The sequence below is a fragment of the Ambystoma mexicanum genome, chromosome 6q, assembly GCF_040938575.1.
Source record: "Ambystoma mexicanum isolate Mex_15411 chromosome 6q, UKY_AmexF1_1, whole genome shotgun sequence".
Classification (NCBI taxonomy): Eukaryota; Metazoa; Chordata; class Amphibia; order Caudata; family Ambystomatidae; genus Ambystoma; species Ambystoma mexicanum.
The window spans coordinates 15,037,175-15,051,239 of NC_090937.1; the positions used below are offsets into that span (position 1 = coordinate 15,037,175).

Below are 14,065 nucleotides of genomic sequence, written 5' to 3' on the forward strand. Positions count from 1 at the left end.
AATGTTGATGGTCTCTACAGTGGTCACTGGCCTAAACGTGAATTTGTTAGTCGCGGGTGGTTTTGGAGTCGAGGTTGTAGTTTGGTAGGCGGGTCCAGGTTGATTTCAGATTTTTTAGTTTCAATTTTGCTTTGCAGAAGGGTGATTTTGTCTGATAGTGCATTTTGCACATTGGTGCACCAGTACTGGTCTTTGACAGAGTGGTCTGGGGCTGAGGCAGATCATTCAAACTCACAGAGAATGTCGAATAATTCCCTAGGTCTTGATTGGGCATTCTGAATTCTGATACTATATAGATTACTTTTAGCTTTGGTGATGGCTTCCTTGTAACTATTAGCTAAGGTCTGGAAGAGAGCTTTGTTTGTCAGTGTTGGCGATTTTCGCCAGCTACATTCGCCAGACCTTTTGTACGCTCGCATCATTTGTAGGTCTGAAGTAAACCATGCATTGGCATGAACTTTAGGTTTTGCTTTTTTGGATTTCAAGGAAGCAACTTTATCCACTTCTATTAGCATAGTTTTATTGTACAGGTTGACTAGTGAAGATGGATCATCCTCCAGGTAGGTGGATTTTGTTAGGGGCGCTAAGAGGGGGGAGCATGTTGTCACGATTGATGTTTTTAAACTTCTAGAAGGTAACGTGGGTGTGAGTAGAGGAAGTTTGGCAGGTTTGCATATTATGGTGGTGAAGAAAATGATGGTGTTATGGTTGGACCATGGTGATGGAGAATTGGAGATGATATTCGTGACAAAGTTAATCCCCGCAATCCAATCTAAGGTACAACCTTTTTCATGAGTAGGTGTACTGACACGATGTGAGAAGCATTGGGCTTTCATAGAGTTGGCAAGGAAGCCTGCATTGGCGTCCGAGGGATCGTTCAAGCCCAGGTTGAAGTCACCTAGCATGATAGCTTTGGATTGTGGTTTCATGTTGAAGGCTAGGAGAGCGGTGATGTCATATTCAAAGGTAGATGGGGGACCTGGAGGTCTGTATACAATGTGTAGTGTGCAAGTACACATGAGTTAGTTCAATTTTCAAGGTGATTACTTCACCCGAGGTAATAGGGAATTCTTCTGATATTCTGATATCAAAGGTGTTTTAAGCTATGAGAGCTAATCCGCCTCCTTTGGCTGTTGTTCTGTCCTTCCTGTATATTATGTATCCATCTGGGATGGCTAGTGATAGGGAGGGACCCATATCTAACCCATAACTCCAAGCCGGCCTTGAATCTGAGGATATTCTAATATAGGTTTTCTGGGTAGGGGTCAATGTCAATCTGGTGAGGATTAAGCATCTATCGTCAGAGGGTATTACAATGTCCTCAATAGTTTGTAGGTCAAATCCTATGGATTCAACTGTGGCTACCGTGGGGGTTTGGGCCATGGGACCTAGCTTAGTAAACAGTACGTGTCCCCAACTGTTATCATCTGGTATACATCCCACCCCTCACACCATGTGTGGAGGGTCAGAAGAAAGACACAGACTCTTTGAGGACATTTTACCTAGTCTTTATTAAAGAAATAGGAATAAGGCCCATCTTTCCCTATTGCTGTAGGGTGTTACCTAACTACTTTACTACTAAGGTTCTTGTCATTCGTCTCTGAATGTCCACAAAGAATAAGTCCAACGTCCAAAAAACAATTACTATCTGACACTATCACTTAAAGAAACAAAAATAAGGGCAGGAGAATGACTCCCTTCACCTGCTGGGTGCTTTCCTCACTTGTCTTCTTATTTTCAAAGAACTTCTTCTTAATATATGATTCAATAGTTTTTGGTGACTCTTCTTATCTATACATGTAACTCTTTCCTCAGGTTGGTATATTTACTTTCCACTTTAGGAGTCACTCTCCATGACTCAGATTGATTTATTATAAAGGCTACCTTAGCATTCAGTTTCTCATACTCTCTTTTTTATTTCCCACTCTTCTGCTTTTGGCAAAGGTTTTCCCCTCTTCCCATGGTACAAATCTATCTGCTTTATTATTCACTCTTTTGGTTATCTGTTTTATTCATTTTCTCTCCTTGCAAGTATTTAGATTCGTTAATGTTGGTTTTAATCTCTTCTTGCTTTCATTGAGATCATTCTTGTTCGATTAATTAATTGTCATTCACCTCCCTTCTAGGGAACGTTATTATTCTTTCTCACGTTATCACAGTTCAGGTTTATCAAGTTTACTTTCATGTTTTTCTTATTGGTATTTAGACGTGTTTTCTGGTTCATATAGTGATCGTTGGCTGGCTTCCCGTGCCTCCCATGTCCCCAGTTACCTACCTTACATGGGAACATATCAGGGGCTCTCACAAGCTTTGCCTCTGTTCCGTTCCTCCACCACACTATTGAACCGTTCTCCTCGGTGTCCTTGTTAGGCGGTATTCGCTCATCCTCTCGGTTTCTCTGTATTTCAACGGAGTGCCATGGTGCTTGCGGTGGATTCCATACAGCGCTATCAGCACTGTTATGAGTGCAAGTTGCCCACCACGACTCTCTCGGGGTCGCGCCTCCACCAACTCTCAAGCCCCACCTGGCTCGGCTTCTCTCAGGCTCTCGGGTACGCTGGTTCCCATGCACTGCTTCCCAGTAACTTCTGATTTCCCGGGCTCCATGCTCTGCTGTGACTCCGGCTCCTCCCAGTTTCATGTTCTCAGGGGACCTCCCATGCTTTCACAGACGTTCCTCTCATCCTTCTTCTCACTCTCCACCTGATGAGTAATTGTCTTTTAATCCACTCTTTGCAGTGAATTGGTTAATTTTGTATAAAGACCGCTTTTCTTTCTTCTGGATAATAGAAACATTATTTGATAGGTTTGACAGCCCCATCTATGCCATTATGTTTCTTTTTCCAGGGAGTTCCTCACAGGAACGTGACTCCTTGGCCCCTGAGGGGAGCCTCTCCCGGTGAGGTTCCACTTGCCTTGACCCCTAGGGAGTGTGTTGCAGAGCAGGCTCACCTCCCTAGCCTCACAGGCGGCGGGGGGCTCCACCTTGCGGAGAAGAGACAAATTCCCTCGATTCCGTGCTTGTGGTCTTGTTCAGAAGGGATGTGAACTAGCAGTTTATACTGAGCTGCTCCTTTAAGCATGGAAAGAAGGTTGAATTACATATGGTCTTTCCCTTTTTGTAATGGCTTGGCAAGCTGAAAAACGATGGTCTGGAGGGTTGTCCAGAGCTATGTCTATAGTTATGATTTATTCAAAACCTTCCAGCCATCACCTTTTGGATCTACAAAAGCAAAGTCAGCAACAGCTGAAGTCAAGTCTTCAACCACTTCTGACAATAAAGGCAACTCATGTGAAACTACAAGACCAGCATTAGTTAAAGAGTGTAGCCACATTGGTATTAATCCATGGGCATTTCTACTTTTAAGTTGAAGTGATCAGAAATAAGGGAGGCGTATTTTGAATACTAGTGGGTAAAACACGGTACCTGTACTTACTATTGCAACTGTCTGTCCCCATTTGGGAACAAAATACTGTCTTTCAATTTCTAAGACTGATGGGGAAATACCTGTAGAGGTGAGGTTATCTGAATCTTGGTGACTTCAATCTAGTGATGAACCCAGACAGGGACAAATCCTCCCTGTCCACATTCATAGGAATGAGGGCAGGCTCGTCCTTGCTGACAAAGAAATTGGGCACATTCCATGTGATAGATGCTTGGAGATCACTATACCTCTAGGCTCGGGATGCACCTTCTTTTTGCATGTCCAAAAATAGTACACTCGTATAGACCACCTTTTGCCATCTCCTTACTTTTTGTGGACAACAAACGGGCCGGCCCCCAGAGTGTTCGTTCTTTCAGATGATGCCCTGTTTACGGCTGAATTATATTTATTACCTTAGAGGTGGAAGGCAGGAGTTTGAAGGAAAGTGTGTTCAGTGATTCAGTCTGCCAGAGAGAGGTGTCGGAAACACTAGTTGACTTCTGGCGACATATTTCAGTACCTAATTCGTCCCTCTGAGCTCACTTGAATACAATGAAAGCTGTAGTGAGGGGCAAACTCCTGCAGATTTCTGACAATAATTAATGTGAAACAGGACTGGCTGAAGTGCGATTTAGGGAGGAACTGGCATTACTGCAGGAACAACATAAAAATGTGGGTTTGACACAATCGCTCAGGAAAATGTCTGGGCTGAATAACCATTCCCTACCAATATAGCTGAGTCCTTGATTTTACAGTGCAGTTATCTTTTAGGAGCAGAACAATAAGGTGGGAATACTCGTAGCCTAGCCACACACTCTACAATTGGGCCTACCTGAGTCAGGCTGGCGGCCATTACTGGTCCTGTTTGCCCCCCATAGTGTGGTTTATAGATATAATATTGCATCTCTTACCTTTCTGCCATAGTGCTTACAGGCATTCAGAAGCTATATGCTTTTCTAAGGCAAATCCAGTCCTCAAGAAACACTGACATACCTCTTTAGACTGTTTTTCCCAGGTGAAGGAATATGACCCCTCGGAGTTTGGGGTCGTACGTCATTTGAGCTTAAGGCTTGTAGAAACCTTCAGTCTGTAGCTTGTAAAATAACTTTTTTTAATAGCGAGCATGTCTGCTATGTGAGTGAACTTCAGGCAATTCGACTGGGGAGCATTTCACCATGTCCCATAAAGATACAGTGGTTCTGTGGACTGGTTCGTCTTCTGCCTAACTTTACCAGATTGTCATATCAATCAGAAAATGTGTCTTCCAGTTTTCTTTCCGGAACCTTCTCCTGGGGTCGAACATAGCAGTCTGTGGTGTGCAAAGCTCTAAAGTTTAATCTCGTATATCCTAAGGTCCTTTGTTCTTCAGATCGGTTATTTGTCTGTTAACGAGGTCTCCACGGCAGCGCCTAAGGCTTCCATTTCATGCTGGATTATCGCCTGCATTCTGGAGTGTAACTGGGTGCAGAAGTTGGCACTGCCTGAAGCTCTCCATGCACACTTGGTGTGAGGAAAGGGTGCCTCTGTGGCTTTTTAGAGGCACATTCCTTTTGAGATCTGCAAAGTGACAACATGGCCTTTTCTACATGCTTTATCTAGGCATTAAGCCTTGCATTCCCAGAGCAGATGCTCTGTTTGGCAGGCTGTTGTCAGGAAAAAAAAGTTATTGATATTTTTATGCACCCCCATCTCCCATATTAGTGAGTGCTTGGGTAGTCTTTCAGTGATATGGAGTAAAGAAGACCAAACATAAAAGCGAATACAAGTTACTCACCATAGTGACTCGTGGACTGTTTTCCTCCATAAGATCCACCGGCCTTCCCCGTAATAGGAATTAGGTAGGGCCGGTTTATAGCCTAGACTGGCGAAGAAGAAATCCGAACGAAGCCTGGCGAATGCATGAGTGGTCTTAGCTAAGTGCAGCAGGCGTATGTAGCAGAGTTTTGCCAAAAAATATTTGTTAGACCATATTCTGGCCCCAACCCCAGTGCACAGGGTCCCAATAGTATGAAGGGAAGGGACTATCGGCTACGAGTACAAGAGTCACTGAGGTGACTCATTTAACGTTCAATTCAAATACTAATAAAAAAAAAGCTGAGCACAATTACCAAGCACACTACAATCTAAGGGCGCACAGCCCATCACAATCATTATCTTTGCAGCATGAACCCATTGCCCTTGAAAAGAGAACCAACCTGTATATGCTAAAAATGGATTGTATTAATAGAAGAAGCATATTGTTTTTACCTGACCTGCTAACATACGTGATTTTCTTTTTCCTCTTCTTCTCAACAGGGTGGTTTTCTGCCAAATGTTTTTAAAGTGATGGCTCATAGGCCTGCTGAGTTCAGGGCATTTTTTTCTTTCTACAACGCCATCATGAACAAAGAAACAGGCAAGTAAACCTATGGTTTAGGAAAATTGTTGTTGCACAGAATTTTGAAAATAGTGATTGCAACTTGTGCAGCTATGGGGTGCACAGATCCCAGTTTAGGGATGTAGTGGATAGGTCCCATATGCCAGTCACTGTACACGGTTCATTTAAGCTGCATCTTGAAAGTCCTTATTTGCTTTTATATGACCATTTATGTTTGCATATTTACATTGCTTTGTTCTGACTGTCCCTTTCATCTGGACATGCGCTTTCTTTTTTACTGTTCTACCTTGTCCTTTGTTTCTTTCTCTTTTTCTTTCTTAGTCTGTGCACTGTGAGGAGTCAGGAATGAAACACAGACGACACAAGTTTGCCACGTTTTTGTTTAAAGACTTATATTCAAATGACAAGGATTTGGGAAAAGGCCTCTCTGACCCTGCTGTACGAAGGATTTCCCTACATAAACCAAAGCTAAGGATCTGTCCATGTCTGGACACCCAAAGTTCTATTCTGACCCTGACACTCAAACTAAACCATAAAGTGAAAAGGGCAAAACAAAAATGTTAAACTGTCTTTATTTCTTTTCCACGAACAACTTAAGGTCAACAAATCGAAAAGTACAGACGGCAACACAATCCCCCACCCCACAGAACAATGATGTTGAACACAACCAAGGAAAAGGAGGAAGTTAAATTCACGCATTTGCAACAGACGGGTGCACTGATCCTTCAGAGGCATCATCACTGATTGATTGATAACAAATAGGCTGTGTACGGTCCCCAAATGTCCTTCGGCCTTGAGGCCAGGTGCACAGTTGTTCAATACTCAGACTCCATTTCATAACTATCTAGAATATCGTTTCTCCATTGCTCATATACTGTGGGACGCTCTCTCCCTATACCATGGCCAACCATCTCTTAGCAAGCAACAGAATCCATTCCAGAAGCCTCCTAACATGCATAGGCAGTTCACATGTGTACCCCAACAACACAACTGCGGGGGATGGAGCAACCACCGCCCCAACTATCCCCCCAACCATGTCAAAAACTTGTGACCAGAACGATTGAATAGGTGGGCAGGATCATGGTAGGTGTAGAAATGTAGCTGGTGAGTCACCGCATGTCTGCCACAAGTTTGGTGTGTCATGGAAAAATCTATGAATATCCACTGGGGGTCAGGGTAAAATTGGTGGAGAAATTTGAAATGTATCAATTTAAAGTTGCTGTTGAAGCCACCTTCCGCATCTGCACACAGCAATACCTCCAGACAACCTCTGAGATAGGGGTATTCAAAATGTCCTCCCACTAAACTCAAGAATCCACAGCCCACCCTGCTGACTTGTCAGTTTTACTGGCATATTGTTTAGAAACCAGTTTAGACTGAGTCCCCGAGCTGATCACACCATGTGGGATCGGTGCAGTGGGGGGCTCACGGGGAAAGCTAGTGAACCAGTCCTTCAACCCGGTACGTAACCTAAAGTATCTGAAAATGTCTAGTGTGGACATCTCCTCCTTGCCTTGAATTCTTCTAGTGACAAAAACGACCCTTTTGGGAATATATCCCGCCAGCATGAGAAGCCCAGAATGTCCATACATTGTGTAAAAACCTTTTCCCCTGTCAGTGTGATCCCCGGTACATGCTTAATGGGAAGGAGTGGGGAGTACAGAACCTTGCAGTCGGTCTTCCCCTTCAATACGTCTCCAGGCGCCGCAGGTGAACTCAACCATTTTGCAGGCTTATGCTATGTGATGCAACGAAGTAAGGGTAATGCCCCTCAGCAGCGACGGAGCAACTAATGCCCTCTCAATATGAAAATGACGCCTGTTTAGGGGACAGAGTGATACCAGTAGGCTACAAAAGAAGCCTGCGCTGCCACCCAGTAGGCTTCAAAATCTGGGAGCGCAAGGCCCCCCCTTTCCAGTGGAGCCACCAATTTATTCCAACATACTCAGCCCGATTAAGGCCTTCAGCGATCTAAAAAAAACTGTGGGAACCCGACATGGGCACATTAAGGAAGGTATACATACATCTGGGCAAAATAATAATTTTAATCAGTGCTATTCGACCATAATGGGACAGAGGCAAATTCATCCACCCTCCTGAAGGCTGCATCGGTTTGAGCAAATTTTGCCCCATGGTAGAACACTTCAGGGTACTGTGCTATCAGAGTGCCATTAAAAGTTGAACTCCTCATGGAATCTCTCGGTTCCTTTGGTCATGGGGAACAACTCTGATTTGGAAGGGTTGACGTTGAGCCCAGAGAAACGACCAAAATCCAAAACATCAGCCATGACCAGTGCTAAATTCGTTTTAGGATCTTTTATGATCCGAATCAGGTTGTCGGCATAGAGTGAAATCACCAATTTATTCGTGAACAGCTGCACTCCTCTATCTATGTGCCTGGATCGGACTAGCTTTGTGAGGGGCTCCACAGCCAGTGTAAACAGAAGAGGAGACAGCAGACACCCCTGCCGCGTCCCCCTTCCCATCCTGATGGGGGCCGATGTCTGCCATTCACACGCAATCATGCCACAGGTCCCTCATACAGCAGGGATACCATCCTAATGTGCCCCTCCCCCAATCCCATGCGCTTCCACAAAGAGAAGAGAAAAGGCCACTCAATCGAATCAAACGCTTTCTCGCTTTCGAGAAGGGCTGTGACTACTAGGGACTGCTGCTCCAACACCAGAGAAGACAACATATTCTACGAAGCCCATATGATGTGGACCTCCCAGGTGTAACCCTGCCTGATTCGCCAGTACACATCTGGGCATTAACGGTGCAAGCCTGTTAGCAAGTGCCCTGGCCAAGATTTTGTTGTCTAGATTTATGAAAGAGTTTGGCCGATATGACGAGCAACTCTTTGTGCTCTTCCCAGGCTTTAAGAGCACGGTAACCACCGCTTCATGCATCAACTCGGGAAGGGAGCCATCCTCTACCGCCTGCTGGTACATATTTAACTTATGCAGGACCAGAATATTCACATAAGCTTTATAAAAGTCAGCTCGAGAACCCGTCGGGGCCTGCGCCTTTCCACATGGGAAAAGCTTTGATGGCCTCATGTAACTCTTGCTCTGTTAGTGGCGTGATCAAACACTCTCTCTCTTCCTGCGCCACCCCAGTACAGCCCCACCTGGTCTAAATATCTATCCAGCGCTGCCTGGCTCGTGCTAGTCTAAGAGTAGCATAAAGCTTTATAATAATCCACCAGTGCCCCCATTGTTGCCTCATCAGTCTGCACGAGCACCCCCCCCCCCTTGCTGGCGATTCTATTGCTGTAATGTGCATTTTCGGATTTGATCATTCACACTAGCAGATTCCCTGTCCTCTGCCCCTCTCCGTACCTACACACAGCTGCGCACCTATTGAGAAATCTCACTTCCCTCTCTGCTACTCCCCTAAACACCCCAGGTTCCCTGTGGAATCGAGCCTATTTCAGCCTCCAGATCTCTCAACCGGGCTTCACTGGCAGCCAGCTCTGCCCGTATTCGACGAGTACCCCTGCTTCTTTAGTAATACATATCCCACGAATTACAAACTAAAAGGGTTACCGCAAGCTGAATGTGTACCCTCTATCCAGCCTATGGCGGTCCCTCCACACATCCACGGGCCCCTCATTGTCACAAACCTGCCGCAATTTGCATGTGGCCCTTGCTGTCCCCCTTCTGGGTCCTCCTGACCCGTCCAACGTGGTGTCCGTGAAAGCGAAGAAGTCCCCCGCTCACCACACAACACTCTCCGGGTGTCTTCTGAATTGCTCCTCGATAAAGACCAACTTCTCAGAAGAGTCTGTGTTGGGACCATAGTAGTTCACAAAGGTGAATCCCTGCCCCTGTATTAACCCTGGACCAAGGTCCTCCCTTCGGTGTCCCGCACCACCTCCTGGCAGGGGAATCACAGCATGCCCCTGATGGTTACGCATACCCCCCGCAAGTATCTGGAGTAAGAGGAAAGCTACCTGTGACAGCCCCAAGATTTAACAAAGCCCCTCACCGGTAGGCAAGAGGTGAGTCTCTTGCAAGAAAGAGATGTCTACCTGGTGCCTCTGCATATACAGTAGAACCTTTCTAGCTTTAGAGGGGCTATTCAGGCTTCGGACATTCCAGGATATACAGGTGACTCCACTGTTAGTCATACCTATTTAGTTGAAGCATTCCCAGGATCAGTTAGCATGGGGGCCCTACCGTCCCTGTGCGCCTAGTTCACCCCATGGGAACCTCAGCAGCCTTCCGCCATAACCAGTCATCCTATTCCCCATACCCTCCACTGGTGTCCCTCGTTTTGTCCGGGGCCCATCTTTGCGGCCCATCGCTTGCCCCCTCTGAGGATACCGATCAGATTCCCTCTCCGGTCCCGGCTGAAGGCCTCCCCCACCTTCCCTCCTCTACCCGAACCTCCCCAGTAGTGTTGGGGCCAGTGGTCTGTGTGCCGTCCAAACCAAAACTTCTGCACCCTTGTCCTCCCCCATGCGATTAGTTTTAGGGACTGGAAGCAGCTTTCCCCTCCCCGCCCTGCTTGCACCAGAACCTGCCTCCCCCTAGAAGATGGTGAGGCAGGTGGCCTGTATGCCGTCAAGAACAAATTAACACAAACCAAACAACTCATTTGAACCCCACCACTCCCACCGGTAACCCCAATCTGCCAGTTAAACTCCCCTCCCTCACAATTCCAGAGAGCGAAAGCATGGGAGCCTCTCGAGGCTTAGCCACCCCACCAGCCACAATCACCATTATAGGCCTCTAAACTAAGCCACCGGGAGCCTCTCGAGGCTTAGCCACCCCACCCAACACAATCGCCATTATAGGCCTCTACACTAAGCCACCCCAGCCAGCATCTGGAACCACCATAATATCGAGCGCCGGCGTGCGTCGGGAGCTTTAGTCTGGGTCTTTGGACGCAGGCCTGCCCTGCCCAGGTCTATTTTTTGCTGGGCCAGCTCCGTTGTCCAGTGTGTCCAGAAAGTCACTTGCCTCTTTGGGCGATTGTAAAAATAGGGCCTTGCCATTATGCTCTACTCGCAGGCGTGCCAGAAACAGCATGCCATACTTAAACCCTTTCGCTTTGACCCTCTTCTTCACATCAATAAAGTTCTTTCTTGATTCCTGCTTCCTGTTGGAGAAATCTGGGAACAGTCTTATCTGATCACCCCTGTACCCGAGCGTGCCCAAATCCCACGACCGCCGTAGAGCAAAGTCTCTGTTTCGGTAATTGAGAAGCCTGGTGATAATGGACCTTGGTGGCGCGCCCGGCACCAAGAGGTGCCCATCTGGAATCCAGTGAGCCCTTTCAACCGCAAGCGCCGTTGAGAAGCCAGACCCACCCAGCACCTCCCGCAACAGTGACTCTGGCATATGTTCAATGGGCCTTTTGTCTGCTGCCTCAGGGACCCCGACTATTGAGAGAATATTATGTCAGGACCTGGTCTCCGAATTGTCCTGCTGCTTCTCCAGGAGCTCCCTAACCACTTTCTTTAACTGGACTACTTCGCGCGTCATTGCAACAGACTCATCCCCCACTGCGGACAAGCGCTGTTCTGCCTCATCCAGCCAGTCGCTATGCTTATTCAGGTAGACATGTACATGGTCGACTTTAGAGGTCAGGGTATCCAATTTGCTATCTAGCGAATTAATGTCTGTCTGCCGTTGTGTCAGCATACCCTTTATGGCCCGCGGAGTGTCCGATGAAGGCTCCGCTCTTGATTCACCTGCCTCCTCCATATCCTGAGGTCCCCGCGCTGAATGCTTCTACTGCGAGAGGGTTATAAAGGCGGTCTTGTCATTCTTTCCCATCTTTCCCCAGGTGGGCGCAGGATCTCAGTGAGCTGTAGAGGTGTCCAATACTGTCCGGCACAATGCGGCCACACTGCAGCCCTCTAACGTAATGAGCAGGTTCCCTGAATGTCAAACAGGAGCTAATGATACACTGCGCCCCCAACTCCGGGCTCTCCTGCCCTGGCAACCTTGGGGCTGTATGTTCCCACCATCCACCCAAGGATGCTTATTTCCAGGGTTCACTGCCTGTGCGGCAATGTAGCCCCCTCCTCAGCCCTACCTGCCAGCCAGCACAGGGTCCAATACAAGGTCAATAGTAGTGGAGGCTCTCCCTATGTCACTGGTGTCAGCGCACAGCAGTAGCATGCAGGCTCCGGACACTAAGGCAAATCACTGGGTAACCTCGGCCTGTTCTCCCAGCAAATACCGCACCTGCATCCCGATGGAAGTCTCCTCCTGTGCAGGACCTCCCGTGTTCCGCTTACCAGCATGCTACTGCGCACTGGCAGCCTCCCCTCGAGACTCCAGGATGTGCTGCAACAGGGGCTCACCCAGCATGTGCGGAAACCAGGACGCCAGTCACCGGAGGCCTCACCCCCCACCCTGCTCTGCTGCTCTCGGAAAGCAGCAGTCCGTCGCCTGAAGGTCCGGGCCGACTAAACCAGGCTGCCAGCTGCTCACGCCCTATATTCTTGCTTCTCTGGGCCAAACACGGGCAGCCCGGCCCCGAAGGCAAGGCCACCCAACCGCTTCAAGTGTGTCTGCAGTCACATCCCTGGTGCCTAGTCGTCCGCTGCCCAGGGGATGAGCAGCCAAGCCCCCATTCATGCACTGCCACTCAATGTTGTGGACCCGGGCTCCAGTGTTCACCACCAGCAGTTACCGTCACCCGGACACTTAGTCTCCCTTCACGGGTACCCCCGGGTGTATCCATGTCTGCCACTCAGCACGGATCTCGCATCCTGGCGAGGGGCAACCTCCCCCAGCAGCGGAGGGTAGACCAGTTTGCGGTGGCCACCCACAGATGTCACCTTGGTACCACGCCAGATGACAGCACAACAAAGGGGCTCCGCAAACTCAACCTACGGCCTCCCCTACTGGTCCGGCTCAGCACCGGGTATGCAGCAGCCCAGTCTGGCCCTCCTGATGTAACTGCAAGCCACTGCCAACTAGCAGCAGGACCAAAGATGGTGGCGTGCAGTCATTGGAGGAGATGTACAAGTTGAAATTAGTGGATGAAGTAAATCATACATTTAAAGAACACTTTGCTGTATGAACAGTGCGAATAGGTATATTATTAATACACACCGCGATGAAGATATCAGACGTTTGGAATGAAACCATAGCGCAACACGTGGAGTGTGGATGATTGTGATCACACAGTACCAATTGTTTGCCAAAGTGGACGAATACATCACTCCAATTATACTCGGTCCTGTGAGGACTAGCTTTATGGATAAACATCGAATTATGAGGGTGATTGTCTCCAGCTAGATGAGGAAATTGATATTCCTACCATACCATTGATTGATTGATCATGAATTTATCAATCTGGTGAGGATAAGAAGCACAAACAGATCTCTCATTGCTTTTTTAAAAAAAAGAGGTTACACCAGCAAGATTACCAACATAAGAAACCCCTGACGAATTTCCCATAAATTATGAAAATGTGTTAAGTGGAAAGAAACATGTTGACATTGTTTATGTTTCAGATGAATTAGATTTTATGAGTTGTATATTGTAATTCTCCAGCATGGGCTCTGGCATGGATTCACATGCTCATGAATATTCCCCGTCGTCAGGCTGGGAATCCTCGGTAAAGAAAAAACCAGTATCAGTTTCGTTTCTGATCTGTCTTTCGTAGTAGTAACGAATCACTGGTCTCTGCGTCATACTGACCACAGCCAATGACTGCCCTCTACCTAAGCACCGCCTCTGGCAGCCATCTTCAGATTTTTACCACACGTTCATGTGTTGGGATCCTCGTGCTATTGCTCTCGAGCGTTAGTGCTATTTTTTCACATTTTTTGCTCAAAAACTTCGTTTTTTCGGTCAAAAGAGCCTCAAGCTCCACCGACTCTCCATCCGACCAACGGGGACCCGTGTCGGATTCGTCTGCGCCCCTCAAGGGTGAAGATTTCGTCGAGCTACGCTTTTGGAGGACTCCAGAAGCTTCTCAGGCCCGGACATGGCCCAGGAGAAGGGAAGCTCGACGCCCGGAAAGCTGTTCAGGGTCTGCCCTGGATGCCAGCTGCAGAACGTCTTTAAGGAGGACGAACACTCCTTTTGTCTCTACTGCTTACATGAGGACAAGACGCACGTGGAGAAGGACTGTGCGTTTTGCGGCAATATGTCGGAGCGGACCATGAAGGACCGCCATCAACGTCTCGCCAACTGGCTGGAAGGGAAGAGCCCGTCAGGCGAGAAGAAGAGGAAGAAATCCGAGCGGTCTTCTAAGACCTTTGAGGACGCCCCGGCGACGGGGTTCCAACACA

At 47.7% G+C, this 14,065-nt stretch overlaps 1 protein-coding gene across 1 annotated transcript in view; it reads left to right on the forward strand.

The window, feature by feature from the left end:
• Positions 1-14,065, forward strand: part of LOC138515713 (uncharacterized) — a 679,975-nt gene that overhangs the window by 396,417 nt on the left and 269,493 nt on the right. The window contains exon 3 of the mRNA XM_069630371.1: positions 5,721-5,820. Coding sequence (XP_069486472.1) covers positions 5,721-5,820 — 100 coding nt within the window. The remainder of the gene's footprint in view (positions 1-5,720; positions 5,821-14,065) is intronic.